This window comes from Rhizomucor pusillus (assembly GCF_041956525.1).
Source record: "Rhizomucor pusillus strain CBS 183.67 unplaced genomic scaffold VTP01scaffold_13, whole genome shotgun sequence".
Classification (NCBI taxonomy): domain Eukaryota; kingdom Fungi; phylum Mucoromycota; class Mucoromycetes; order Mucorales; family Lichtheimiaceae; genus Rhizomucor; species Rhizomucor pusillus.
In genome coordinates, this window is record NW_027192155.1 from 60,760 (window position 1) to 88,071 (window position 27,312).

The window sequence follows — 27,312 nt, forward strand, 5'->3', positions numbered from 1 at the left end:
GCGCCTGGCATGCCACACGCGCCGATAATACGTGTATCTTTCTTTCTTTCTCTGTTATTATGGAGTGCTTATTCGGAATCACTGGCAAGGACTTTACGCTCGTAGCAGCAGACACAACTTCAGCGCGCAGCATTGTTGTTATGAAAGGCACAGAAGACAAGTCTCGCGACTTGAATGACCACACAGTAATGATGTTCTCGGGCGAGCCAGGCGACACAGTCAACTTTGCAGAATATATCCAACGTAACATCAAGCTCTACAAGATTCGCAACGGCATCGACCTCAGTCCCAAGGCAGCTGCCACATTCACACGACGAGAGCTTGCTGATTCACTGCGAAGCCGGGTAACGTGGACGACAAGAAGGAGTGTATATGTATCCAGCAATGATAATAACTGAACAATTATACATTTAGCACCCATATGCCGTCAATATGTTGATTGGAGGATATGACACAAAGCAGGACAAACCCGAGTTATTCTGGATCGATTACTTGGGTGCCATGGCATCTTTACCTTACGGAGCACAGGGATACGGTGCTTACTTTTGTACATCGTTGATGGATCGTTACCATTACCCAGATATGGATTTGGAAGAGGCCAAGGATTTGCTACGCAAATGTATTCAGGAACTCAAGACTCGTTTCATTGTAAATTTGCCAAAGTTTATGGTCAAGGTTATTTCCAAGGATGGCATCAAGGAAATTGAGCTGTAATGCATCTTCTTTCTTTTGTATACCGAATATCTCTTTACTTGAACAACTCTTGGAACCCATCTGCAATGCTTTGTCTTGCCTGTATACAGAATGTTTGATGATCAATAGCGACGGTCGGATGATTGTTGCAAAGGAGGAGGGAACTTACGTATTCACTTGCTGGTTGAGTTGGATTGAGATACCCCATGAAGAAATTGATGGCCAACCAAGTGTTCTTTACGGTGCCCATTTGCTTTCCCTGGGAAATAATGTGTCAATAATCGTAACGGGATTCTGAGACGTTAGTACGCTTCTGAATACCTCAAACTCCATTTCGAGATAGCCATCACGGTTCTTTGTGAATACAAACTCTGCGCCTTTCTTAACCTTCGCAGAAGGGAAATTACTCTTGAATTCTTGGATAGCTTTCATAATCTCGCGTTCCTGCTCTTCAGTCATGTCCTCGGACTGGTTATGCATGCGTTGCAGCAGTGATCGTGTAAAGCCGTCTCGTAAATGCTGCGTGTTTGTGGAACGAACCGGAACTGAATACTTGATACGTTAAATTCAGCGAATACAAGAACAATAATGGCTGTGCATAATACCTATACGAATAGAGACATCGACTGGTTGCTTGAGCAGCTCGAGAGCGAGATCTTCTTTGGCCAGAAACTCGGATTTGTTGAATTTCTCAAAACCTTTAAGCTGGCGTACAGCACCGATATCTTGACTCTTCATGTACAAACCAACCACATACACATTCAAGTTCAGGAAGCTAACTTGGCGAACGCCCAGACCAACAAGCCGTGTCCATTCCGAGCCCGTCTGCAAATACACAGGAAACGCTAGCTTGGTATGCGGTTCTGCAAATGGTCAGCATGAGTCAAGTTAAGAAAAAATATTGTCTATTTTTCCTTTTCCTGTACCTTCCACTGTTCCCTCGTACGCTGTTGCTGCAGCAGCAGCCTCGGCCATAACTGGATGGTTCATTTGCCACGCATAGTACGCAGTGCCTGCCAAAACAGCGCTTACAGCGAACGCGGCAAACTTGGAGTTATGCAGCTTTCCCCCACGTCACAGCTTTCAGTCTTCTACTTTAAGCTTTCTTCTTCTTTCTTAGTCGATCGTTTACCTTGACAGCAGGACGCGCAACAGATGCATACTGACGGCAAGCGATGGGCCGCTTAGCAGTTCTCGCAGCAGCAATAGCAAGTACTCGACATGACTGACTGAATCGAAACATTTTCCCAAAGAGTGACACACAAACGTACACACAGACATACAGCAGGCCTTGTTCCGCTCGCTCGCTCGTCCTCCAGCTCAGACACCTTGTCAACAATATGTTTCGGTCCGCACGACGCAGCATTCTCGGGTACGCACGACGATGCTTGTTGCACCACCAGCAGCACTACAGCACAGCAACAACACGCGTTGTCGATCGCAAACTCCCAGACGCGCCGTCGACCAAGTCGCGAAAGAAATTGTACATTGGAGGCGCAGTGGCCGGTGGTGCACTGTGGATCGGAGGTCTTGCTACTGCGCTCAACTACCAGCGGCTTTCAAGCAGCGTGGTGACGGGCACGCTGTTCATGGTACGATATGATCCTCGAGTGACCCAGTTGCTGGGCGACAAGATAGATTATGCAGACAAGTGGCCATGGATTACCGGCACCGTAAACCACTTGAAAGGCAAAGTCGCTATTGCCTTTGACGTTGCTGGCGAAAATGGTAATATTCGTTGGATAAAAGTTGGCGAACAGGAGATGTATAAACCTGATAAACCTGATAATGTTATACAGGAGAGCGAGGCAGAGTCCGGTTTTCGTCGATCAGACGCGGTCAAGAGTGGCACACTGTAGAGTTCACCGTAACAAGAGAACGAGATGGCGTTACTGTAGATTTGGGACATCAAGCATTAACCGATGCTGGCGCACCGGCTGTTTAATGTAGAAAAGTTACGATTGCATTTATACACGTACATTTCTCCAGCAATATAAATATTACACGCTTGGTTTTTTTTTGCATTAAGGCATCCCAGCTCCCCCCCCCATCTCTCTTTCTCTTCATAGATTTAAAAAAACAAATTCAAGGCGACCTCGTCTCTCGCACAACATCTTCGTACGGCGGTGGAGGTGGCGACGCAGCCGTGGCTCCAAGATACGCGGGCGGAGGTGCTCGCACTTTTCTTTGCTGCTTCTTCTTCCTCGCTCGCCGAGCGCGCCGGACCTCACGTCGCAGTTGCTGTTGATAGAATTTTTGCAAAGCAACCGAGCTGTTGTTCCAAGAGTGAACGTGTGGACCACCAGGCAATGGCTCCGTAAACCCCATGAGCGGCTGCGTGGGTGATAGACGCTGCTGCTGCTGTTCTTGATAATAGTACGGTGTCACGTAGCGTCGTTCCACATCGTAATCTTTGACACTTTCCCGCCGTGCGTCTCGGACGCGGAGACACAGGTAGACCCATAATACGCCAACAACTGGTATCAATATAGCGAGCCATTGCAGGTGATGTTTCGGAAAGGTTGTGCTAATATTCGCAGTGCTGTCATCCATGCCACAAACCGAAAAAGAAACGAGAAGAAGAAGAAAATAAAAGACAAACAATAGCTCTCAAAAAGCATAAATTGAGTGTGAGTGAGTGTGTATGTTTCGGGCTCGACATGAACGTTGCACAATGTGTCAAGCTGCCGAATGCATGATTCTACTATTATTGTTACATGGTAAATATAAATACTGTACGGGGAGGCTAGTCTACAACTGACTCTTGAGTTGAGGAGGAAGACACTGCTTGATAAACTCTGCAATGTCGGCAATTTCTCTAGGTTCCGATGCATGGCCGAGATCCGGGTACGACTTGAATGTGGCATTGTATCCGACCTTGTTTAGGAACTTGGCGGAAGCCTGTCCGTAAGAATGTTTTACCACGGGATCCTGCTGACCGTGGCACAGCAGGAACGGCGTTGATTTATTTGTATCAGAAACGATCTGCAAGTAATTAATCAATCAATTTGCACTCTCTCGATTGCAACTAAATCGTTACCTTGAAAAGTCGCTTGTCAAGAGCAAGCCATCCGCTGCATCCAATGACACCAGCGAGCTTGATCTTTGAAGACCATCCTGTAAGCAAAGCTATGACGCAACCTTTGCATTTAAAGTTTTAGACGCAGAGCTACCATCAGCAAGAATCAAAGTACTATTATGTACCTTGAGAAAATCCACCAAGCAGGATCCTGTCTGTAGGAATGCCGTCCGTCTCGCTTTCTTTGAGTATTAGCTGGTTTACTGTTATGTAGATGATCGAAATTAATTTCACTCGTTATCTACATTCTATATACATACGAACGATGGCGTACCCATTTCAACCGATTCCAGCATGCCGGCTTCATCCACGCTGCTTTTTTCATAGTCACCCTTAGCAAATCCGAGGATATCGAACCACGCCGGCATTTTTACATTATCGTTTGCAGTAATTGCTTTCATGGGCCTGATACAATGGCTTAGTATACAATGTCGCTCGAAAATAGATATGATGCTTACGCGTTCGGAAAAACCCATTTTACGTGTGGAAACTGTGCAGCCAAGGCTTCAGCCAGAAACAGCCAGCCCAGGCCGGAATCGCCTAGCCCATGCAACCAAATGACCGTAGCTGTGTGTTTCTCTGTAGGCTGAACGACGATAGGATTCCGCAATGTAGGCATTGTTGATTCTCTTCTGGCTTTACACAGCAACAACCCCACAAATATGTTCAGAACGATAGCTTTTGTGTGTGTGTGTGTGTGTGTGTGTGTGTGTGTGTGTGTGTGTGTGTGTGAGATTTTCAGCCTTGTGTCACGCTAGACGCAAACTCTTTCTAAGTTGCCTTGATGAAAGATATCTGGCGTCATCCACCTGTGCTATCCAGTTGAGAACAATTGACTCTCTTTATTGCATCCAATTTGCCTTCGTGGACAAAATTTTTACATCAAGCTAAATGGATTTACGTCTATTACCGCGTATGTATTTCAGGATTCCGCTCGCTTTGGCCGTCATAATCCTCATAGCCGACGCAAACGGCCAAGGTCGGTTTAGTCCTTTCAGAGTGATGAGATAGTTGTCGATTCTTCCAAGGAGACACGCTATACTACATGCAACTTGAGAGAATATTTTCAGTTGCTTTAATCTTCATGTCGTTCACGTTAGTATATGCAAATAGTCATTTTATTTTTTCTCATTTACCAGATAACAATACGCACTGCTTTGATTTTATTGTAGCAATTACATTAACACAAAGTGTATATTCTTCTCTTTATTCATCGTCCAGATCCATCTTGTCTACTATTTTCTTCTTGGTCGGTTTCTTGACAGTTCTTTTGCGCTTAACAGCCTTGCTTGGCTGCAAAGGTTTCGCATGCTTTGCAAATTCTTCGTCAGCCTTTAAGATCTCTTCCCACTTCTTGAGAACAGCTTCAAGATCCCTCTTCCAGAATTGTTTGGCTGTAGTGGCTTCGATTGTGTTCAGTTCATGTAGCTTGCTTGTCTTTTGCTTGTTGAGATCTTCAATCTAGTGCAAACAAAATATCAGCAAGAAGGTCATGGATAGATTTGGAATTTTCTTTTTGCTCTTACCATTTCACGAGAGAAGCTGATCACGCTCATCGAGAAAAGATATTCAAAGCCAGTGCCTTCGTGAGTATTGCTTTCTTGAGTTTTGGAAGAGTTGTTGTTACTTTCATCCCCTTCATCCTCTTCCGTGACGAGGACGCTCTTCTTCTTCATAGGATAAATTTTCTCTAGCTTGAACTTTTCCATATCCTTGATGATGTCTTTCTTTGGACGATTCACGTATTTCAATTGACCGCTTACGACAAGATCAACAAAGCGAGCCCTGTTATCAAGTCGAGAATATTCGTACTTGAGGACGGAAACCAGATGGGCCTGAAAATACAAATTTTGCCTGTCAGCCAAGTTACCACCACAAGGTTTCCATCACGGTTTACCTTTCGCTTTTCATAGTATTCTAGACGCAGTGGATAGAAATCTCGCAAAATATCCTCTGGTGTCTCGTATTTTTTGAGCTTTCCATCCTTGTCAAAGCACACCAAGTTTGTAGTAGCAATGGTCGATGTGATTTTGAAGGCCTTCAAGAGCCCCATCTCCTGTGCTTTGTTCAGACTGTCCTCTTCTAGGTTAATGGTGAACTCAACCTCGCTGTCAGTCGAGTTGTTTCTGTAGTCCTACAATAACGAGTTAGCTCGGTGCCCATGAAAACGTAAGTAAGAATATTTATTACCGTAATCGTGAACTCTGGTTTCTTGTCCTTGGGTTCTCGTAGGGTATTCAGATGGTCAGTGAAAGTTTCAGTCCATAGTCTGACGGGCAGTTCGGTGACCTTCACGTCTTGATCATCGGTTACTTGCGCGATACCGTTCACGGTGTAACGACCAGTGCTGTGCGGCAAGATTTCTCCCTTAAAGCCTCGGAACCAGGGTTTCATAGGTATAGGATCCTGTCCGTCCATCATGCGTATCAAATTGTCAATGATATCCTTAGGATTGTAATTGGGAATACTGGTGCTGTAACCGGTACCAATACCGTCTGCACCATTTACAAGAACCATCGGGAGAACAGGCATGTACCTATGACACAAATTCTCAGCATTTTTGCAAATATAGAAATGGTGCTCTGCTTACCATTTGGGTTCAATGACCTTGCCTTCTTCAATTTGGTAGTCAAGAATATTGTCATCATCTGGGTGGAATAAGACTCGTGCTATGGAGGTAAGGCGTGTAAACAGATAACGAGGACTTGCTGCTGCTTTGCCACCCTGCAAGGAATGTTAGTACAAGATACATTGCCAGAAAGCCAAATGGGATACATACTTCATGTCGACTACCAAATTGACCAGCAGGTTCGAGCAGATTAATGTTATTACTGCCCACAAAGTCTTGAGCCATGCCAATAATAGTTGCTGCTACGCTGGCTTCACCGTGATGGTATTGAGTAGCGCCGGCTACGTAGTTTGCCAATTGGGCAACCTTGATTTCAGTGTTTCGTGGACGCTTGATGGAACCATACAACACTTTTCGCTGACCAGGCTTGAAGCCATCAACCATAGAGGGAATACTTCGAATGTTATCACCCATACTAAAGAGCATAAGCTCTCTGTTGACGAAATCCTCAATCTTGATTTTGTCAACTTTGTGGTCGATGAATGTTTCAGCCTATGCAATTATCTGTTAATAGAACGAAGTTTATTTTGATAATAATCCCCATTTACTTACCGAATAATCCAGGAGCCACTCCTTACGAGCTGCGACCTTCTTCTTGTTAAAAGCCATATTGATCAACTCTCTGTCGCGGCTATCTGCAGTCTGGAATTCTTTCATATGGGTACCGAGATCTCCAAAGTATTTACGAGCGTCTTTCTTGTCTGATGTACCCAGGCCCTGATTCCGTCGTTAGATGCATGCGACGGGATAGTGATAGCCATACGAACCTTAAAGTACTTGACTGTCCATTGCTTGTGATGGTCGTTATGCTGAGAAGCCCATTGAATATACTCTGGGATTGTAAAGAACGCCTTTTCCTCTCCGGTACGCTTGTGTGTGCACTGTTGCAAAAGCACGTTGGAATCAGTGCACATATCAGAAAGATTTGCATATCTAAACTCACTCGAATAATTGGTGTAATGAATTCGAGTAAAAAGCCAGGGATATCCAACAAGGATGGGAACATGTGATCAATGAAATTAATAATGAGACCTTTGATGTGAGATCCATCTTGATCCTACATTTCATCTTCAGTGATATATTTCAAATACAGGATACTGCAACATATTTACCTGATCAGTCATAATCATCAGTTTTCCATAGCGAAGATCGTCCACGGAATCATAGGTATGACCGTGTTTCAAGCCGAGGATCTGCTTGATGTTTGAAATTTCTTGGTTGTTCATAATCTGGGCGTTTGGCGCGTCGCGCACGTTCAACATCTTTCCTCGGAGAGGGAATACACCATAGTAATCTCTGCCGACGACCGAAAGACCACTAAGGACCAAGTTCTTTGCAGAGTCACCTTCAGTCAAGATCAAGGTGCACTTCTTGTTGAACGGTTTGCGACCTGCCAAATTGGCATCGTCCAACTTTGGAATGTTAAGCCGTCTAGATATTTAACAGTATTAGAAGTTGCTAATCTTGAGGTACCTTCGTAAAATAAGTACCTGGATATTTTGCCACTATCTGCCTTTGTCATTTGCTGATCTTCCCTGATCTTGATCCAATTTACGATGCTATCAATGATACCGGATTTGGCGACTATAAAAGTGACATGACGAGTAAGGAAGGTATTCCTAAACCAAATATAAGACTGGACGCACCATCTTTAGCAAACTTTTCGCTCATCTTGTAAGAAGAACCGAATGCACTCTGACGGAGGGTCATATTCTCCTTCGTCTGCGAGTCAAACGAAGGGTTTTCGATGAGACAGTTGATAAACAAGCACATATGATTTTTGATCTGGAAAGGCCTGATAGATTGATTCTTGCTCTGCTTTTGAACCTGGGATATGACAGCCTTGACAATTTGCTCTGCCACGTGGTTGACGTGCGTGCCACCCTTTGCAGTACAAATCGAGTTTACGAAACTGACCTAAAAATTCTATCTGAATATCATATCTGCGTACATGAATACCTTGTTTTACGCACCTGTTGGAATTGTCCATCGCTCACTGCAAAGCTGACTTGCCAGCGCTCTGTCCTTCCTTGGGCGTCATGGATGATAGGTTTCTTTCCTTCCGCATTTCGGATAGGCATCGACTTGGTATACATGTCCACGTATTTCTGGAAACCTTTGATTGGAATCTTTGTTCCATTAAGGTATACATTGACGCCTTCAACGCAGCCCGCCAAATCATACACGCGCTTTTTGATCAATGATTCAAAGTCTTCGTCGAGCTCAGTCATGTTGAATTTTTGCAGATCAGGTTTAAAGGTAATACGCGTGAATTCTTCTCCTTTGCTGTTCGCGGTGACCTTGGGTGCCGACTTTGATGACATGTTGTTTTTGAAGACCTGTCTGTACTTGAGTTTGCGCTCCTTATCAGCAGTTTCGACGATGAACTCAGTGCTGAAGATATTGCAAAGTTTGGCACCATAACCATTACGACCGCCAGTAACCTTCTTTTCGTTGTCATCATAGTTGGACGATGTCAACAGGTGTCCGAAAATGAGCTCTGGAACATAGACTTGCTCTTCCTTATGTACGGTAACCGGAATACCACGACCATTGTTATAAATCGAAATCAAGTTTTGCGAGCGATCAATGACAACTTTGATAGTGTTCATGGAAGGATCACGTATCTATAAAGCACTTAGCCATATAAGCCATAGAGAACATATTATAAGTTTACTTGCCTTGTTATCAGCTGCATTCACGAGAATTTCATCGACGATCTTGTACAAGCCAGGAACGTATCGAATCTTCTTCTTTTTGATAATTTCTTCTTCACTATCAAATACCCAGAGTTCTTGTTCCTCAGCTTCAGTTGAACCAATGTAGGTATCCGGACGTAACAAGATATGCTCCAGTTGAGTTTTCTTTTTATAAATTTCTTCGATGGTACGGCGCTCGTAGTCTCCTGAACGCGCTGCCGATTTGACGGTCTTTGCACTCTGCTCTTCGTCTTGGTCCATCTCCATGTCCGATTCATTCTCCTTATTTTCGCTGCTCGATTGTGAGGTATCTTTCAAGAATGCATCAAGCGTGCCACTTTTGGCAGTGTTTCCTTTCTTTGCAGGCGTCTTTCTAGCTCTGCTAGTAGAAGCCGCTTTCGCTTGGTTGGGTTCCGTGTCTTTTTTAGGTATTGCAGCTACGCTGTTCGTTTTTGTCTATTTGATCATTGCTAAGTCAAAAATTTCGAATCATGATCTAGGTTCAGGAACGCTCACCTTCTTAGTTGGAGGCTGCGGCTCGAAGTCTGACTCGTCACCGGAATCAACGAAATCAGATCCGGAATCATTATTGTTGTACTCAAAGTCGCTTCCTTCGTCAGAAACTGTCATTGAAATGGAAAAGGGACGACACAGTGCGCAAATCATGGATCCGTCCACATTTCCTTTTTGGCTCCGAACGCGCGATTCTGCTGCCCTCGGCCACAGCTGCCTCCAATAACATTGCATGTACAGTTGAGCTTGAGTGTACGTAAATCTGAATTGTAGTTGACGCGTAAACCATGGCGTTTTCACTGGCTTTGCTGTTACATAGCATTCTACGTATTAACAAACTCCAGGATCATATGTAAGTAACACAAACTTTTCGTTAAAGCCGACGATCTGATGCCACGAGTAACACAGACCGTAAAAGGTCTTGTACAGTTCATAGACAGAGGCAGAAGGTCTAGTAATTTAGGAGAATGCGTCCCTTTGGAATGCTGCAATATATATTCCACAGTTCCTAGGGGTACGTGCATTTAAGTTTGTCGAGACGGTTTTTCGGGCCTGTCTTCTCGTCCGCATAATCTACATCAGTGTTTGTCGGTTTCTAATTACCTCTCTTTTTATCTGGAAGCTCGTAACGAATTGATAATTCATATGCGCATCGTTGAAGTATTTTCATCTGGAGATGTGCGCTTACATGTTTGCAAGCTACTGACGATCCTGAGAGAAGGACCATCTTCGACAAATTTGCGCTCCTTGCTACGCACTGAGAGGAGTTGATCGGTGAATTACAACGCCAGGATTTTTATTGTCGCTCTTGTATATGTTCGTATGTGCAGAAGGGGGTGGTGAATTGTATTGTATTGAGGGAATGTGAATTATGGATCGCGGGCACCCAGGCACGCTTAGTCTAGATTGTCTGCGCTTCCACCAAAGACACCCTTTCTATAGTGTTCACGCTGCTTTCTGAGCCAGGATCGATATCCAGCAACGGACTGAATCTTTTCACCGTAGTAATCAGGCACAGGGTTACGGATACTGTTGAGTCTGGCGTCAGCGCGGTTCTTCTTAATGTGCTCGTAAAAGGCTTTGTCTCGAACTTCCATTGCTGGAATAGACTTTCTGTTCATGGCCTTAAATACAACATTGCCGATGGCTGGGCCAACGAGGAAACCAGCAACGCCCTATGCGAAATGAAAAGAAAGCGTTAGAAATGTAACTTAATTCTTTTCTGTACCTTCCATCCTACTTACAGCTCCAACAGTCGCGAGGGCAGCAGCCATAACTGGATCCATGCCCAGAATAGTTGTGAAGGGATCTACTTGCATTTGTGCAAAGTACGACAAAGAACCGAACGCCGGTGCAATTGCGCTAGGCACACTAAGAGCGATCTCGTACATTCTACGCTTCTTGCGAAGCTTGAAATAGTCGTTCCATGTCGGGATCGGATTGTCTGGCTTAGCAGTGCTGTATAGGCGTATAGCTTGTGCTTGACCAAAGGACTGTCTCAATGCTGGCAGCATGTCGCTAAAGCAAAATGGGACGACATCCAACATATTTTTTTGATGCCTGGCTTTTTTCCTTTCAACTCCGGTGATTCCATTTCATCAGGGCTTAACTCGCTATTACCAATTGTTGTTATACTGTAACAATAAGGTTATAAGTAGAAATTGCTCAGTAAAGATAAATACAAAACTGATGACTGTAAAAGGGGAAGACTGTCATGCATCTCTGCTAAATGGTTGAGCTCGGAAACGAGTTGCGAAAATGAAACAAGCTGGATAGGCATTGTGTCTGTGAAACTCGTCGGTCTTTCCGCCCGACATCGAATCGAAATATGCTATCAACTGTACCGTTCGAAATCTTTAGAAGGATTGCCGATCATTTGACGAGACAAGATCAGCTTGTGTGTCTGAATGTGAACAAAGAATGGCACCATTGCTTTCTTCCGATCGTTTATCGAAATGTGGAACTGAAGACGACAAAGGGTACAGTCAACTTTATCGAGACCTTACGCAAGTTTGCGCCAACAAATTATCCACTTGGTCGTCATGTGTACGCGATAAGCCTACGAGAATCCAGCGTCACCGTAGACGATGTGGAGGAAATCAGCGCCCTGTGCCCCAACATCCAATGCTTATCATTTGCAGGAAAAATTGCCGCTTTCAACGGCATCCGACCGTACCTGACCATCCCGTCTCTGCTTCTAAAGAATCATGATATCACCAAGCTCGAACTTCGAAACTCTTGGACAGTACACGATCAATCTGCGGATGCGGAAGAGGAGTATGAAATTGATGATATTGTTGATATTGTTGATATTGATGAAGACGGCGATCATGATGATCACGAAGAAGGAATAGAGCGTGATATCGATACACACAGTAATTTAAACGATTCGGATCTCGAGGATGCTTTTGTCTTTAAATTTGAGGATCTACACAAAAAGTTCGTGACTCAAAATATCACATCATACTTGCAGGATGGGCAACACTTACGGGAATTGACACTGTACAATATTTTACCGATCATCACACCTGCGGTTTTGGATAAGATCCATACACAGTGTCCATACTTGACAGATCTCAAGATCGTTACGCGGGACTTGACAGATGGTGCCTGTTCAGACTTGTCTGCTAGACAGATTGCAGCTAGCGACGAAGAACTTGTCAACCGTGATGAACGCAAACCCTGTTCTCTAAAAAGCCTGCATATTAACGGCGAGATTGAAGCCATGTCTTGTTTACGGCACGTCTGGTTTGATTACATTGCAAATCGATATCCAAGGTTGAAGTCCCTGCGTATCACTGGTACTGGATCTCCCACTCTGAATCCTGTTACTCTCTCGAGTCTCCGAGCGAAAGATTTGGATTGTTCCCCGGGGCACAAACTGTTAGCAGAGACTTGCACCGAGTTAGAGACAGTAGAGTTCTGCGATTTCCTAGTCGACGCCAAAGAAATCATTGAAATTATCAACCAGTGCAGCAATTTGCGAAAATGCAAGATCTTATGCAACAGAGTATCCAATTACATGGATGCAGAGGAATTCATACAGATTTTTAACGCTGCAGCGCACACCAATATTGAAAGCTTGCAACTGTGCTCTTACGATCTGCACCTCTTGCTTCCTGACATGCTTAACATAGCAAACAACTTGATCGAATTGTTTATTCACTTGTCGCCCTCATTAGGAGACGAAGAGCGGTTCCCACTCGATGTGTTAGCGATACTCTTACGCTGTCCCAACCTCAAGGCGCTCGGCTTGAACAAATTTGTAGTAACAAAGCCTTGGGAAAATGGAGTCTACGAAGTAGATTTTGCACATCGAAAATTTCCGTTGGAAAGGCTTGAGCTGTACAGTGTTCCTATATTGCCACATTTGTGCGACTTTCTGACGAAGCATTGTCCCGATATTCGCCATCTCAAAATTCACAATTATCATCACACCCTTCTCGCGCTGCCATACCATATTCTCGATACGCTGGAACTATGTTGCCGCCACCATCACACAAGGTGGTCTGCAAGGAACCATATATTTAGTCTTCAAAACGTAATGCCTCTACCTCCAAGTGACCAAGAAGGGTATCTTTCGACGCTCATGTTCGCTGAATTTGCTGGATTATCTATGCCACCCGTTTGGTATCGCGTGTACGGAGATGGCAGCCGTAGATTCCTACCTTCCCGAGACGGAGTTCAGCATCTAATGGTACAGACCGAAAAACACAGAAGATTGACCGACGAAGAAAGGGCAGCTATCGCTCGTAAATTCAAAAGGGATCTTGAAAACAGCGACTCTGATGAAGAAGGCCAAGGAGAAGAAGGAAATGAAGAGAAAACAGAAGCAGAAGAAGCCTGCCAGGAGGACGCAGGCCTCGATCAGGTTGACCATGCCTTTGTTGAAGAGTGCTTCTCCATCATGTCATCTGGATACTTTACCGGTATCCATTGCGGGCACATCAAATATATGACAATTGAAAATATACCATTTATTGTAAATAGCAAAATGATCGATTAAACTCTGTAACTTTATCTGTATTATCCATGCATAAACAAAAGCTATGCTAAATTTGCAAACTTGATTATTGCTGGGCCCTTGCATGCATACAGCAGCTTACTTTACCTCTCGAAAACCGATAAATATATTGATACGCGTGATGTATGTACGGCAAAAAGAAAAAAAGAAGGGCAGGTAAGTTACGGACAACTTTTGAGTCTGGAACGATATAGACTTAATTCATACTTAAAATGGAGGGGTAATTGCCTGATCATCACTGATCCTTGATTGCGCGCAAGAATGAATTACTAATGGCACTTTTATGCAGAAACTTGCGCCACTATTGCTGCTGCAGGCCGCTCATATAAACATAGAATGCAGGAGGAGAGAGATAAGTGCGCTGATATTTGGCGAGACGGTTCAAATGTGAATAATTACATACCATCAGGACTTTTTTCCCTCTTCCTTTCGAAGCTATTTCTCCTTCCGGATGACTACTCCAGGTATTGTCCCACGAGTTGCTCTTTTACTGCGCTCAACTTACTTATTTATTATAGACGTTTTTTCGCAAATCCGCGAGCTGCAGTCAGCTATCGATGAATTCGCTGTAATCGGTAATAAAGGGTGCTTTCAACACTGCGTATAGAAAAGAGGATATAGCTAAAAGGGGGTGAATGGTGTACAGGAGACGTAGACAGCAGCAGTGTCAGTAGCGACAGTAGCAGCAGCAGCAGCGGCTGCAATTGCATCGACGATACCGTTTTGGCATCCGGCAGGTGGAAGGACCACAGTGCAGTAGCAACGCAGACCCCGGCAGGCGAGGGGTTAGTTGACAGTGTCGATCTCAAGTGCCCAGTGAACGTCGACGAAAAAACAGAAGTGCCGGATGAAAAGACTGAAGTAGAGGAACCCGTTGGCCTGAGTCAGTTGCAACTCTCCTTCTCCAACGACTTTTCCAGGCTCGCGGACCAGTTTTCACATATGAAGTACGCCACCTGGACTGCCAAGGAGGCTATTGACGAAGATGACGACGAAAGTAGCGACGAAGAGGAGGGGGAGGAGCAGGCGTTCGTGGTAGTGCAAGAGGGGAAGCCAGGGGAGGCAGTGGAGGAGCAGCAGCAAGCACCGCGACAGAACAAGGAGATGGCCAGGGAGACCGTGAGCGATAAAATGCTAGTCGAACAACAAGAAAGCCAAGAGTCTTTCGCTGCCTCATCAACAATGCCCAGCTCCTCTACCTTACGCATACGTTCACGTCGACCATCCGCTGTTAGCAAAAACTCGCCGCCTAGAAAGTACACTGCGCGCTCATATTCGGAAATGCTGCGTGTACCAGAAACCAGGGATCGCCTTGCTTTCTATGAACGGACATTTGATGCGTGTATGAAAGCAGATTCACAGCTTGCAGCGTGGATATCACGAATGAAAGCAAAAGGTTTACCACAACCCATGACCGAAGGATACCAACCGCCGCCTCGGCGAGCGGCATCGCCGGTTCAACAGCCTCAGGAAACACCAAAGTTGACAAGTTCCATCAGCATGTTCCTTCGGAAAGCTTCCAGCAGCGCTGCTGTTTCTAGGCGGACGCTGACAGAAATGCCGCGAACGTCATCCAGCCGCTTCTTCCTGCCGCCATCTATCAGCAGACTATCTTTGTCACGGTCGACGCGACCCAAGGTCACGCCTGTCAAGCAAAGCCCAAAGCCAAAAACATCGTTTAGCACTAACCAGCGTCCACCGCGGCCACCATTCATCAAAAAATGTTCCTGGAGAGATAAATCCACAGAATCACTGCGTTCTACTGCTACAAGGAATACAGAGACAACTACAGATCCATGCTCTATCCCATCGCCTCACTCGATCAAACACGGGTTTGTAAACGCGAAACGGACAGACGGTGCACTGGATGAAATGTGCAATGTACTGCCGAATTTGGAGAGGCGCGTACTGGAAGAATATCTCGCAGAGGCAGGAGGCGATGCGATGACTGCTATCACTCTGGCCATGACTCAGCACAAGAAACTTGCAGTAGCGTCGTCGGCCGCATCGATGCGCCGTATCAGCAGATGTCAGGGAAACACGTCGCGTGCACGTTCGACGCGGGTTTAAAATTTCAGTCAGCAGGATGATGCATGAAAAAAGTAGTTCCTTTCCCCATTTCGATATATCTCCACGACCATGGCGATAGCCAACCGGCTGTCGTCTTACTTGACTTTTGTCATTTTCGTAATCACTCTGGTACAGAAAAAAAGATAGTAACAGTAAAAGGGCTGGTTTCCTTGTACAAACTTTGTGTATGTCTTTTTTGCGTTTAGGGCGCGTTTCAGTATGGTTTCCACAATGGCGAGTTGAATACGCCTCAATCTGTCATTTCTAAATGTCAAACGAAAGACGGCGTGCTCATCGATCCAGAAGATGGAGTTGCGGGTCTACCGGGGTGTCTTCGCATGCCAGACGCACAATATTCGCTTGTTGTCGCTATGCTAACTGCCGGCGGCCTGGTTGGTGCTCTCTTGGCTTCCCACATTAGTGATAGATACGGTCGACGATTAGCACTAGTCGCAAGCAGCTTATTGATGGGTTCTGGATCAATTGCTATGACTCTATCAATGAGCCCTACTATGCTGATGTTCGGTCGCTTCGTTGCAGGCCTTGGAAGCGGTGTTGTCACGGTTGTTGTGCCTGCGTACATTGCAGAATGCGTGCCAAAGTCCAGCCGCGGCTTTTTCGGCACGCTCACTCAGCTTTCAGTCGTTATCGGTATCTTGGCAGCTCAAGTGATCGGTCTTGCCTGGTCGAGGGTAGCAGCGTGGCGATCAATTTTGGCAATTGGCATCGTATTGGCAGCTGTGCACCTGTCACTCCTCCCCTTTTGCGTTGAATCCCCTCGATATTTGGCATCCGTCGGCGGTCGTGCCAAAGAAGCACTCCTACGTCTGCGAGGCCCTCCTTTGGATGCTGTTGAAGAAGAGATAAACGTATGGCAGCAAGAACAGTGTGGTCAAGACGATGACGACGACAACAATAGCGACGAGAATGCACCAACCATGGTCAAACCAAAAGTAACCATTCTACAGTTCTTGCGAGCACCGCAATTCCGTCGACCTCTTTGCATTGTTCTACTACTTCAATTCGCACAGCAATTTTCGGGTATCAATGCCGTAATCTTTTACTCCACATCGATCATGGCGCCCGTGTTTCCGCAGTCTTCGGATCTGATCACAGTCTATATTTCCATTGTCAACCTGATCATGACAATCGTATCGGCCTATTTGATGGACAAGACTGGCAGAAGAACGCTGTTTCTGGCATCAATCAGCATGATGGCTGTCATGAGTCTCTTGCTAGGTTGGAGCATTGAAGCGGTTGACCGGGAATACATTTCATCCGTGGCCATCATTGGTTTCGTGGCATCGTTTGCCATTGGGCTTGGACCTATTCCGTTTCTCATGATACCGGAGCTAGTGGATACAGCCACTGTCGCAAGTGCTGGCTCAGTTGGGCTTGCCTCCAACATGATTTCGAACTTTATTGTGTCTGCTGGATTTTTAGGTTTGCGAGACATCATTGGACAAGACCGCGTGTTTTACATGTTTGGGGCTATTCTGGTGTGCCTTTTCTGTATAGCATGGATAATACTGCCCGAGACAAAAGGACGCAGTGCAGAGGAAGTTATACGTTCCAAATGGGCCGTCTCTTCAGCACCAACGACAGCTACTGGTTATCTACCTATTGCTCATGGCAGTCCTTGAGCATCAGTATATCCTGGCCACCGTATGTATATCCGTCTCCATACGTAGCGTGCATGAATGTAATAAGAAAGCAAAAGAGAACTCAAAGTGAGAACAATCCATTTCTTGCAGTTGGGGAAGGCTTTGCAAACATTCATTGGGTAAGCGGAGATTTTTATGGAAACCATGTGCCGCATGGCCGCTGTACATTTACATGCTTTGTCAAGAGCCACGTTGATGACCATTTATGGAGAGCTAGCAAAGCTGTTGCCATTTTTACTTGCTGGATGGTACTCTTACCTTTTACAGCTGGCATTTTTACATTGTTTTCAGATGCATTTGGCTCCCATGACCCGTCCTCAAAGGGGCTGACGATCATCATGCTGTCCAATGTATGCAACAATTATCAAAACATTCGTCATTTCTTACAAATGATAAATGCTGATATCTGCTGGAAAGTTCTTGTGAGGCCCAGATTCTGTAACAAGTATACATAAGGAAAACATGACCACAGAAAGGCTTGCGTAGGCTTGAACCAAGATACGAATGATCAGCTATTACGGAGCAAGAGCGAAAACTGGATTCAGCATACATACGTCAAAGAGAAAGATAGACGAAAATGACTCTAGTCTGGTTAATATTGTTGTATATCATGATGGGCCCTTTGTACTCGCGCTGCGGCGCGATAGTCCCAAGACCAGATTGTCCAAAGCAGGTAAAGTTCGTAAAATTAAGGTATACTTGATACGCAGTCTGTGTAAAACGGGACCGTCAAAAGTATTATATTAGAATGTAATTCGAGAGAACAAATGACACTTCACTTGCACACTTTGGCTCTCAACCTTGCTTCCTAAAGTGACAAAACTGCTAGTTCCATTCGATTTCCATATTTGAACATTTTGGAGCATCAAAGACATTGTAGTCGTTTACAGCCTGTTAACAGAGCTTTATAGTACACATGTTATGTACAGATATTTGATAGATAGTCGCAACAAAACACACAGAAAATGCTTTTCTAGAGAGACTGAAAAGTCGAGGTCAAGATTACATGCATTGGTTTAGCACGGTGGGTATCCACTAGGTCGAGACTGCAGTCAATGAAATTTTTACTTAGTCGACGCTTCCAGCAACTAATAATGGCGCAGGCAGGTCTATGCACGTTGAACATGGGAGCAGATCTTTAAGCAATCATCAGCGAATAAACGCGCTTCTGGACGATCATTACAGTAGCAGCAGAGGTCTACAATAGATATCTTCCCACATAATTGAGCGATGCATGCAGTTGCTAGGTATTTTGAGGGAATATGCAGCAAATTAGTTCCTAGTGTGCCCCTTACAAGTTCTCAAAAGCTCTATTCAATTTTGATCAAGAGATCACGTGACTTTTGCCCGCCCCGCCGCACCACATCCAAGCCAGCAGGGATTGTGGGTACGTTAGCAGGTCAGCTGGAGATGGAAAAGCTCAAGAAGGCGATGACGGCAGTAAACCAGCACGTACAACATAAACTGATTAGAGTTTATCAAGTGTACATGCAACACAAAGGATCTTCTTAATCTTTTTTCTTCCTCTAACATTGTGCAGTGCATATATATACTCTTCTCTTTCTCTTCTTTTTTTTTCCTTGCTTCTTTTTATTTACGTTGTTGGCTAATGGAGAACGGACTTATCCGGGACTGTATCTCAGGAGAGCTTGTGGATTCGCATGAATGGATAGCACGCGAGCTTGAACGCGTCCGTGCCAACCAGCAGCCACGACACTGCACCGACTACGAAGCACTGTGCGAAGTCATTGAACATATCCAGACATCCTCACCTCCTCCTATACCTTCCAGTCCAACCGTCGAGTTTGGTAAACTCGTTGACGCATTGTCAGCAATCGTTCAATACAGCATAAAGTACTGCGATCAATCAAATCCGGTCAAACTTGTGCAGGCACTCGAGAATATCAACGGTATACGCGAGAAAGACGGAGGCATGATCAAGGACACAGCTTCGGCGCAACAGCGACTATTCTCCATTCTGTTTGGAAATGTTCAAATCACGGCGCAGCTGTTCCAGACATGGAACGTCATTTGTACATGGGCAAAACATTTACTGGACGCAAACGACTGGCATGCATGGATGGCATTTGGGTTAGATGCTTACATCAAGGCTAAAAGTTTAGAACGGAATTTGGACAGACTGCCAGTTATACTGCAAAACACGCATCTTAATTGAATAATAATAAAATACATAGTAATTACTGTTGATAAAAGTACTCGCGGTATCGTTGGTAAGGAAATGTCTCGGCTCGCTCAATGGTGTGAGCTGGATGTATTAATTCCAGAAATATCCAGAATAAATAATCGAGTGCGACCACCATGCAAAATATCTTGCCGGCGTAAAGCCCACATCCGTAGTATCGTCGTAAACGTTCTATCAGTGGCGCTTCCTGAGTTTGAGAAATCAAATCATACACCTATGATGGGCTTTGCTCAGCGCCACTTTCCTTTTCGAGTTGACGTATCCTGCGTTTACCTTTTCAGTGCGTTCTGCGACGTTAGACCAGCTGTACATATCTTTAAGCTCGTCGTTAAACTGGCTGGGATCAACCTCCTTCAATCGGAGCATATGGATGGCTTTCGATATAGCAATCACGAGGTCTAGGAAATATATGGCTGAGTCTTCCCACTCGAAAACGACACATTTCCCGCCTTACCATCCTCTTCGGGCATTGCATAGTTTATCATATGGCTCGGAAGCACTTCAGGCACTCCACCTACTTTTGTGCTTACTACAAATAGCCTAGTTTCCATGTGAGCTGCTGTTTCGATCCACTTTATACAGCCTATTACTACCCACCCCGCACATGCAGCTTCAACAATGGCGATACAAAAAGCCTCTGTGAGACTTGTATTCAAAAAAATGTTACCTTGCACAAGGACGTCGCGGACTTGATGATGTTTGATGGAACCGAGCAGCTCTACACGATCGTGTAACAGATGTTTTTCCCGCATTTGTTCGAGATCGATCCTTTTTGCACCATCTCCACCTGATTGCGTGTGCGTAAATTTACTAATAAATATGCAGTTGTAGAAAGCAAGTTGATAGGCAGTGCCGGTTACCTATGATGAAACGTACGTTCCTGTACATGGAGCATATTCGGGGTATAATGGCTACCAGAAGATCTATACCCTTCCGATAAACTAGACGGCTGATAACTACAATAGTGACTATATACATTGTAGCAATTGAATGGGTCAATGCTCACTGTATAAACTTGACAAATCTGCACTCACTCCAGTTTGGATCTGCTTTTGATGGATCAGGTCGAAACTGTGAAGCAACGACGGCGTTGGGTATAACAGAGACATTTTTGGGTGACAATGCTGCTCTGAGGACAGTGTTTTCTTTGCTACATTGTTGACGTTAAGGCATTGCAAACCATCAACCCAAGCATGGATCATACCTGGTATGTGATACGCAAATGACATGATCGATATCACTGAGCGTGAACTTGAGTAGTTTGTTGGTCAAGATCGAACTGGCATCGGCGAATCCAAATAACGAATGGTCGGTAAAGCACGCTTTGTATCCCATTGTTTTACCATGTAAAATAGCTTCATGGCACAGTGAAGAAAATGCCCCATGGCCATGTACGATATCAATGTTTTCGCGTATCAATATATTGCGAAAGACTGGGAAGAAGCCGTATATTGTAGGTAGAGTAGCTTCGGCGTAGATTACCATGGTCGGTACATAGTAAACTTTGAGTCCATTCGTGAGGTATCTAACGCCTTTCCTGTTGCCGTATGCGTGGGTCACAATGATGACCTTGTGGCCACGCTGAATGAGACGTTGCGACAGGCAGTACAGGTGACTTTCGACACCACCCATATTGGGATAGAAGAAGTCTGACACCATACTATGCGACGACGGTGTAAGCCCGTTGGAGTAAGATATTGGCAATCCATTACTGTATGTCGGTACCAAATGTTGTAGACCATGCCCTAGATGTTGCTGATCGGTTTCCACGCTGCCCTGGATCTTGCTGCTAAGGGTGGGGTTCGGTAGTAGGACTTACTCCGCTTCCTTTAACAGAGACACCGAGGTGGTTTTGGGTGAAATGTCAACCGCGCTGGCTGATCCGTTGAGCGAATGGTAAATCAGGGCAAATATTCATTTTCTGACAGATGCTCACAGCTGACACATTGCAGCATTGAGGAATGGAATAGAATCAAGAGGGAGAGCTCTAACGTACTGGCGGCGATCGATCCTGCAGATCCGGAGCGAACGCGCCACTTAGTATTAGAGAGTGTCGCTCAATGTAATGTTTTCTTCAAAACACAGGCTGCATGCATGGCAGGATGCATAGGCTAACGTGCTGTGTACAGTTAGACAAGTGTTAGAACATATGTATGAAGAGTATGACAAGGTAGTGGAGGCACACGAGGCGAAGGTTGCGGATGGTGGTGGTCAAGCGTGCACGGAGCATCCACCCGACTTATTGGCTCTTAAGAGACGCATAGACATGTACGACAATGAATACATGGTCAAGGTAACTGCCGCTTTAAGGAGAAAAGCGAGGAAAAGTGCAAGCGTTAATGGAGTGTGCTGAACTGGATAGGAGACGATTGGATCGATAGTGAGTGAACCTGGATTTTTCACCAGGCAGCACTTGACCGGATGCAATGCCTTGTGGACCACCGAGCCCTATTTGACTTGAAGGTTCCGTTCCGAGCGTGAAAAAGTACGCCTTTTTGCTTTTTGACAGGGTCGCCGCCCAATTTGTCCGCGTAAGCGTAACGCAAAAAAGCAAGCCTTGTGGTTGGCCTATTCATCCCCTTCCTTCTCCTTCCGTTTACTTTGCCTGGCCCTCTCCATTCTTTCTCCTCTCCTCTTCTCCCTTTCTCTTTCCCCCCACCCGGTCCATCTTCTTCTTTTCCCTACTTTGCAATGGACTTTTTGCTAGCTGTGGCAAAAAATGATCTCGATAAAGTGCGGCACTTTTTGCAGTCCGGTTTTGACGTAAACACTCCAATTTTATGGAATGCCCGAGACACATACTCGCCTGTCCTTCCAAAGGACGTTGCTTCACGTCCCGAGCTCCGCGAAAGATTACAGCCTAGTGAAGAATATCACTGTCGACCGCTCAACATTGCTGTGCTCGGTGGATATGCGGATATGGCCCGTTTATTGTTGAGTGCCGGTGCCGACATTAATTTGAAGGATGGTCGTGGACGGTAAGAACTCACATCCCATCACAGAGAGACACGCGCGTACTTTGTGATACGGCATGTGTAACACACTTCACTTTAGAACGGCGCTCGTGTGCGCAATATATGGTCTTGATCTGGATGTTGGAAGTATAAACACTTCGAACCTCCCGTTAATATCACAAACGCACGAGCATCATCTCGATATAATGAAGAATGTCATAATGTGTCATCCAAACATCTTTGTCTCCACACTTGACTCTCCTCAGTTTGAGATACAAGGTATTACACCGCTTTGCCTGGCAAGCTACCTCGGCAAGGCGGATATCATTCGGTTGTTACTGGATGATGGACGAGTCAACGTCGATGGAACGGATAGCAAGAGCGCCACGCCTCTCATGTATGCCGGTATGCAAAACCAGTTTCTGCTTTTCCATATAAGCATTGTTTTCTTTTTGAACTAGTCGCGAATCGGAAGCTAATTTGCATGTATGACAGCCCGTGACGGCAATCTTCCCATTGTCAAGATACTTCTCAGCTACAATGCATCTCCTGATATTACTGATAATCATGGTTGGTCTGCTATACAATATGCCGGTCTTAGCCCTGAGATCGTTCAGATATACGAGGAAGCCCTTCGTTGCAAACGGCATGAGCTCGCGGTACGTTGCACAAAGTAACCATTCGGATGACAACTCCTAACCATTCTGTTACCACGTACACAGCACCTTCACAGTTCAGTTTCGCTTGCTAGATACCCGCTCCATTACAGCAAGCTTTCAACATTAGTTGCTTCGTTGCCAGAATACCCATCCTCGCTTTCACACCTTCAATTCAATACCCTGAAGGATATTGACCTTTTAGACCCGACCGCCGCACCTGTTGTACAATTACTGCAAACAGCATTTTTACAAGCTATCAAAAACCACGATCACAACACTCTAAGGACATTGTTGCTGTGGTCACCACCGTTATCAAATGGGCAACGTGCCATGTCTGGTCCATTGTTAGTTAATTATCATGACTCGAAAACCGGCATGACAGCACTCCACCATGCCATGAGAACCAAGCCGTTACCATCTCTCGAAACAATCGCGTTGTTGTTCCAGGCAGGCGCAGATATCAATTCGCAGACCTACTATGGACGCACGGCGCTCCATCATCTTGCTCGGTTCGGTGTCGACAAGGATGGCAAGAATTGGGGCATCCAAAAGAGCAACAAGGGAGAAGCTAAAGCACACTCGCCTACACTGCCACATCGCAACGTACGACCAGGCAGGATGGATTCTGTATCATCTGCTACTTCATCTGTTGTAACGGGAACTACAGCTGTGGAAGATGACTCTAATCGATATTCGGTACAATCGTCCGGTTCAGCATCTTCGGTGCTAGGAGGAGATATCACCGACCCCGTTCTAAAACAAATCATGGCAGCTCCCACAGTACCTCAGCATTTGGCTATGTGTGCATCGCTGTTGATTCGTCTAGGCGCTCTAGTTAACATTGCTGATCCAACCGGCAACACTCCTCTTCATTTTGCAGCGGAATTCGGTGGTGTGCCTGAAGTATTGGAAGTCTTGATTATGGAAGGCAACGCAGACCTGACGCTAAAGAACAAGAAGGGTTTGACACCTGTGGATATGTCTCGAACCGAGGAAGTGCGTAAACGCATACTAGGCAAGTAGAGAGCAAACAACCAATTTTCTTTGTCATGCATAGCTGACGCTCGGTGTTAGCTCTGGAGCATGAACGCAAGATATCATTCAAAACGAAATCAACTACGTCTTACACGAGTGGAAACATCAGGCCGCTGGAGACAGCAAGTGACTGTCGATCTGTATTATCTCGATCCGTTTCTCGATTAACACTGCATTCATCCGCCCAAGAACCCAAGTGGCGCGTTAAACGGCGCGGTTCAGTACCAGACGATGCCAGCAAGAGGGATAGCGATGCGGGTAGCGACATTGAAACGGATTTTGAAAACATTCTGAAAGCGTTCTTTAGCTACCAAACGACGTTCACAGACAGCATCGAGAGCGCATTGGCAAAGATTACAGACAGCATTTTGCATGCAGAGCAGCAAAGGAAACAAGCGAACGTAGGCCAGATAATTTCTCGATTGCGGTACGAGCTTCGCGAAGCACATAAAATGTTTGATGATACGGAGGAGCGAGCGCAGCGAGTCATGCTGCATTATCGTCAAGAACTCGAACAGATCGAGCAAATATACCAATCAGACCTAGAAATGTCAGAGTTACAAGGCGACAAGGTGGATAAATTATTGGATGTCTTTGAGCGGATCGAGAGTCGATTTTCGCAGCTAGAAATGGAGCAGGATGACATGATACATCAAGTCGAGAAATTGCGCCAGGCAACAGCCAGAAGGATAGACAAGTGTTCGACCAGCGAAGTATCGGCTAGTGAATTCCAGATGGCGGTACGAAACTTATCGCAGTCGCTCGTTATCTTGGACACTGTATCCGTGGATCCTGTGTTGTATTCCAGAGAGGATATGCATCGGCTGTGGCGTGATATGGGCCAAATGGTTGAACGTGTCGTTAAGGAAATAGATCAGCGACCAGAAGACGCGATTCTCAAAGAAGCTCGCGAGACTATAAGCACTAGATGGGACAAGTTGCGCCAGTTGCCAAATGCACAAGATTTAAATGACAAAGAAAATGATACATCCAATGCACCATCTATTAACAACGAAAGCGATCTACACTGCCAGCCAACTTACTGGCAGCGTCAGTTAACTGCAGCTAGACTCTATCATCAGCGCGGCAACAACGCGGGACCCACCCAGTCGCTGAACGAGCTCGAGTTAGCTTTCGATATCCAGCATGCTAACCTAAACGAAGTACAAAAGGATCTGGACCAAACAAACAAGCTGATTGCACAGATCGTTGTAACTAAACGTGAAGTATACGATGCATGTTTACGACTTGAAAGTGAACTAGATGCCGGCAACTTTACCGAACAGCGCAGCGAGACAGCCGTCCGTTTTGATTTGGAAAAGATTCTCAGGAAAGCCAAGTTGTTATTTGACAAACAAGCGCAACTGGAATCAGAACGAGGACGGCTTCGTAAGGAACTGATTGAAATCGAGAAACAGTTGGATGAAACATGTCGCGTGCTCCGTCAAGTTCGGCCTCCTGTTCTCTTGCAGGGATTGTTGGAACGCTTGGAATCTGACGAGATCAACCTTGTTCGCATTGAGAAGGACTGGAAGGAAGATTCTCAATACGTCACTGAAGTATTTGAGCCTGAGGAAGATGACTCGGATGATACGGATAGCGCCTCGTCAGATCTGCTCCCGATGAATTTGGATGTATTCAAGAGCGAGCTTTCCTTGCAGTGTCTCATCATGCGTCTGGATGCTAGTCTGTATAGTCTAAAGGTCCTTGCCAAGAGCCACATTGGACGGTCGCGACAGATGCTGATGGATGTACAAACCGCATTGTCAACTTCCAACGCAGAATTGGAAGAAATGCGTCAGCAGATGAATGTCTTGTACGACGACGCTGCTGAAGTCGCACATCAAGTGTTTACACTCAAGACCGAACTCGAGACGATCGTCCGCCATCGAAAGGAGGAAATTGCTAAGGTCTGGGAAGTTGTAGAAGAAGTCTCAGAAGGCGTTGAAATCAATCAGGCTTCCAACGAACCACCTGTTCCTCTTCCAGTATCAGAAGATCAGCGTGCGGTCGAGGACCAGGATAGACACCAATGGATAGTACGTGAGCTCGAGCAACTCCAAAATGTCCATGAAAATCTGCAGGAAGCTATCGAGGATCTGCAACGCGATCAAGAAGAGATTGCTCACACCTTGCGACAACTAGCATCAGCGTACATTGAACCCCAAGTGAATAAGCTTGTAGGCCAAGATGATGCGTCGCTGCTGACAATTAGCGACCGTCTTACCGACTTGCTGGAACGTATCCGGCAGCGCGAATTTGGCGTATCAACTGATGAAAACGCAAACTCCCAGGAGGCTGCTCCTCCACCACAAGCAGCGGCCGCCACGGCAACTTCGAATACTTCCTCTACCAAACAGACTGCAGCTGCATCGAGATCTCCTGTCGCCAAACGAATATCTGTCGCCAGTTTGCAATCGATGGGTCCTCGAAACCACCAGCGTGACCCCAAACGCGTGTCGGCAGCAGCGAGCGTACGAACAGACAGAAAACGAATGTCCATGATGTCAAATGCAAGCTTCACTTCTCTTTCTTCCTATCAACAAGACCGTATGCTTGCACGTGCATCTACCCTAAGCAACGCATTCAGCAGATCACAACACTCACTTGTCTCACACCGAGCTGGATAGCTATCTCGCAATCTAATCCATCCATCAACGTGTCAAATGTATTAATCATTCTTGAAAACAATAATAATCCTTTTCTTCCACGACGTTCTCAACAACTGAAAGAATAATGAATGCTCTGTGATGAATGAACTTCCTATTTACAATGATATTGTTGAGAAGGAGCACAGGGAGAAAGCAATAATAATGGTGTGCTCAGATCATATTATCCAAGTGGCTACTGAGCCAAATTTCTTTGTCAAGAGTTAATACACACTGCTGTTATGGAGATAAATGATTTGGTCTTGTCGCTTCGTTACGCTCTCGACGTCCCGGGTTTCCTCTTTCCTGGAGCTTAGGGAATCATCGCTTTTTTTCTGTTGTTTCTGTAAGTACTGCAGCGTTTTTGATCCACACCGATTGTCCTTTTTGGGAAATTTCTTCATGCTATCATGTGTTCCTTCATGAAGACAAAAAAAATTAG

General features: G+C 45.5%; 14 protein-coding genes across 14 annotated transcripts; 8 read left to right on the top strand and 6 right to left on the bottom strand.

The window, feature by feature from the left end:
* Positions 1-59: 59 nt before the first annotated feature.
* Positions 60-714, top strand: VTP01DRAFT_2410 (uncharacterized protein; the record flags this gene model as incomplete). Its single annotated transcript, XM_069380869.1, has 2 exons — positions 60-344; positions 415-714. 2 exons carry the CDS (start codon positions 60-62, stop codon positions 712-714), a joined length of 585 nt encoding a protein of 194 aa, XP_069237186.1.
* Positions 715-748: 34 nt separating this feature from the next.
* Positions 749-1,936, bottom strand: VTP01DRAFT_2411 (uncharacterized protein; the record flags this gene model as incomplete). The annotated part of the gene is made up of 6 exons (XM_069380870.1): positions 749-793; positions 863-952; positions 1,015-1,238; positions 1,299-1,556; positions 1,620-1,755; positions 1,826-1,936. 6 exons carry the CDS (start codon positions 1,934-1,936, stop codon positions 749-751), a joined length of 864 nt encoding a protein of 287 aa, XP_069237187.1.
* Positions 1,937-2,033: 97 nt separating this feature from the next.
* VTP01DRAFT_2412 (uncharacterized protein) lies at positions 2,034-2,638 on the top strand (the record flags this gene model as incomplete). The annotated part of the gene is made up of 2 exons (XM_069380871.1): positions 2,034-2,421; positions 2,493-2,638. The coding sequence occupies 2 exons, from the start codon at positions 2,034-2,036 to the stop codon at positions 2,636-2,638; spliced, it is 534 nt and encodes a 177-aa protein (XP_069237188.1).
* A 140-nt stretch (positions 2,639-2,778) lies between these two features.
* VTP01DRAFT_2413 (uncharacterized protein) lies at positions 2,779-3,246 on the bottom strand (the record flags this gene model as incomplete). The annotated part of the gene is made up of 1 exon (XM_069380872.1): positions 2,779-3,246. One exon carries the CDS (start codon positions 3,244-3,246, stop codon positions 2,779-2,781), a length of 468 nt encoding a protein of 155 aa, XP_069237189.1.
* A 198-nt stretch (positions 3,247-3,444) lies between these two features.
* On the bottom strand, positions 3,445-4,391 carry VTP01DRAFT_2414 (uncharacterized protein; the record flags this gene model as incomplete). The annotated part of the gene is made up of 5 exons (XM_069380873.1): positions 3,445-3,678; positions 3,734-3,834; positions 3,898-3,975; positions 4,047-4,177; positions 4,231-4,391. The coding sequence occupies 5 exons, from the start codon at positions 4,389-4,391 to the stop codon at positions 3,445-3,447; spliced, it is 705 nt and encodes a 234-aa protein (XP_069237190.1).
* Positions 4,392-4,978: 587 nt separating this feature from the next.
* On the bottom strand, positions 4,979-9,730 carry VTP01DRAFT_2415 (uncharacterized protein; the record flags this gene model as incomplete). Its single annotated transcript, XM_069380874.1, has 15 exons — positions 4,979-5,233; positions 5,299-5,607; positions 5,670-5,906; positions 5,963-6,308; positions 6,363-6,496; positions 6,552-6,893; positions 6,954-7,118; positions 7,169-7,282; positions 7,345-7,458; positions 7,514-7,832; positions 7,892-7,985; positions 8,048-8,318; positions 8,375-9,028; positions 9,083-9,556; positions 9,617-9,730. 15 exons carry the CDS (start codon positions 9,728-9,730, stop codon positions 4,979-4,981), a joined length of 3,942 nt encoding a protein of 1,313 aa, XP_069237191.1.
* A 779-nt stretch (positions 9,731-10,509) lies between these two features.
* On the bottom strand, positions 10,510-11,127 carry VTP01DRAFT_2416 (uncharacterized protein; the record flags this gene model as incomplete). The annotated part of the gene is made up of 2 exons (XM_069380875.1): positions 10,510-10,788; positions 10,858-11,127. 2 exons carry the CDS (start codon positions 11,125-11,127, stop codon positions 10,510-10,512), a joined length of 549 nt encoding a protein of 182 aa, XP_069237192.1.
* A 314-nt stretch (positions 11,128-11,441) lies between these two features.
* VTP01DRAFT_2417 (uncharacterized protein) lies at positions 11,442-13,619 on the top strand (the record flags this gene model as incomplete). The annotated part of the gene is made up of 1 exon (XM_069380876.1): positions 11,442-13,619. The coding sequence occupies one exon, from the start codon at positions 11,442-11,444 to the stop codon at positions 13,617-13,619; it is 2,178 nt and encodes a 725-aa protein (XP_069237193.1).
* A 469-nt stretch (positions 13,620-14,088) lies between these two features.
* On the top strand, positions 14,089-15,707 carry VTP01DRAFT_2418 (uncharacterized protein; the record flags this gene model as incomplete). Its single annotated transcript, XM_069380877.1, has 3 exons — positions 14,089-14,101; positions 14,156-14,212; positions 14,284-15,707. The coding sequence occupies 3 exons, from the start codon at positions 14,089-14,091 to the stop codon at positions 15,705-15,707; spliced, it is 1,494 nt and encodes a 497-aa protein (XP_069237194.1).
* A 69-nt stretch (positions 15,708-15,776) lies between these two features.
* VTP01DRAFT_2419 (uncharacterized protein) lies at positions 15,777-17,350 on the top strand (the record flags this gene model as incomplete). The annotated part of the gene is made up of 2 exons (XM_069380878.1): positions 15,777-15,836; positions 15,914-17,350. 2 exons carry the CDS (start codon positions 15,777-15,779, stop codon positions 17,348-17,350), a joined length of 1,497 nt encoding a protein of 498 aa, XP_069237195.1.
* A 1,630-nt stretch (positions 17,351-18,980) lies between these two features.
* VTP01DRAFT_2420 (uncharacterized protein) lies at positions 18,981-19,547 on the top strand (the record flags this gene model as incomplete). The annotated part of the gene is made up of 1 exon (XM_069380880.1): positions 18,981-19,547. One exon carries the CDS (start codon positions 18,981-18,983, stop codon positions 19,545-19,547), a length of 567 nt encoding a protein of 188 aa, XP_069237196.1.
* A 22-nt stretch (positions 19,548-19,569) lies between these two features.
* Positions 19,570-21,316, bottom strand: VTP01DRAFT_2421 (uncharacterized protein; the record flags this gene model as incomplete). Its single annotated transcript, XM_069380881.1, has 8 exons — positions 19,570-19,788; positions 19,848-19,972; positions 20,029-20,114; positions 20,172-20,361; positions 20,435-20,542; positions 20,609-20,724; positions 20,779-21,234; positions 21,300-21,316. 8 exons carry the CDS (start codon positions 21,314-21,316, stop codon positions 19,570-19,572), a joined length of 1,317 nt encoding a protein of 438 aa, XP_069237197.1.
* Positions 21,317-21,435: 119 nt separating this feature from the next.
* On the top strand, positions 21,436-22,035 carry VTP01DRAFT_2422 (uncharacterized protein; the record flags this gene model as incomplete). The annotated part of the gene is made up of 4 exons (XM_069380882.1): positions 21,436-21,470; positions 21,527-21,636; positions 21,704-21,867; positions 21,937-22,035. 4 exons carry the CDS (start codon positions 21,436-21,438, stop codon positions 22,033-22,035), a joined length of 408 nt encoding a protein of 135 aa, XP_069237198.1.
* A 230-nt stretch (positions 22,036-22,265) lies between these two features.
* VTP01DRAFT_2423 (uncharacterized protein) lies at positions 22,266-26,852 on the top strand (the record flags this gene model as incomplete). Its single annotated transcript, XM_069380883.1, has 5 exons — positions 22,266-22,552; positions 22,629-22,933; positions 23,024-23,187; positions 23,251-24,202; positions 24,262-26,852. The coding sequence occupies 5 exons, from the start codon at positions 22,266-22,268 to the stop codon at positions 26,850-26,852; spliced, it is 4,299 nt and encodes a 1,432-aa protein (XP_069237199.1).
* Positions 26,853-27,312: the final 460 nt, after the last annotated feature.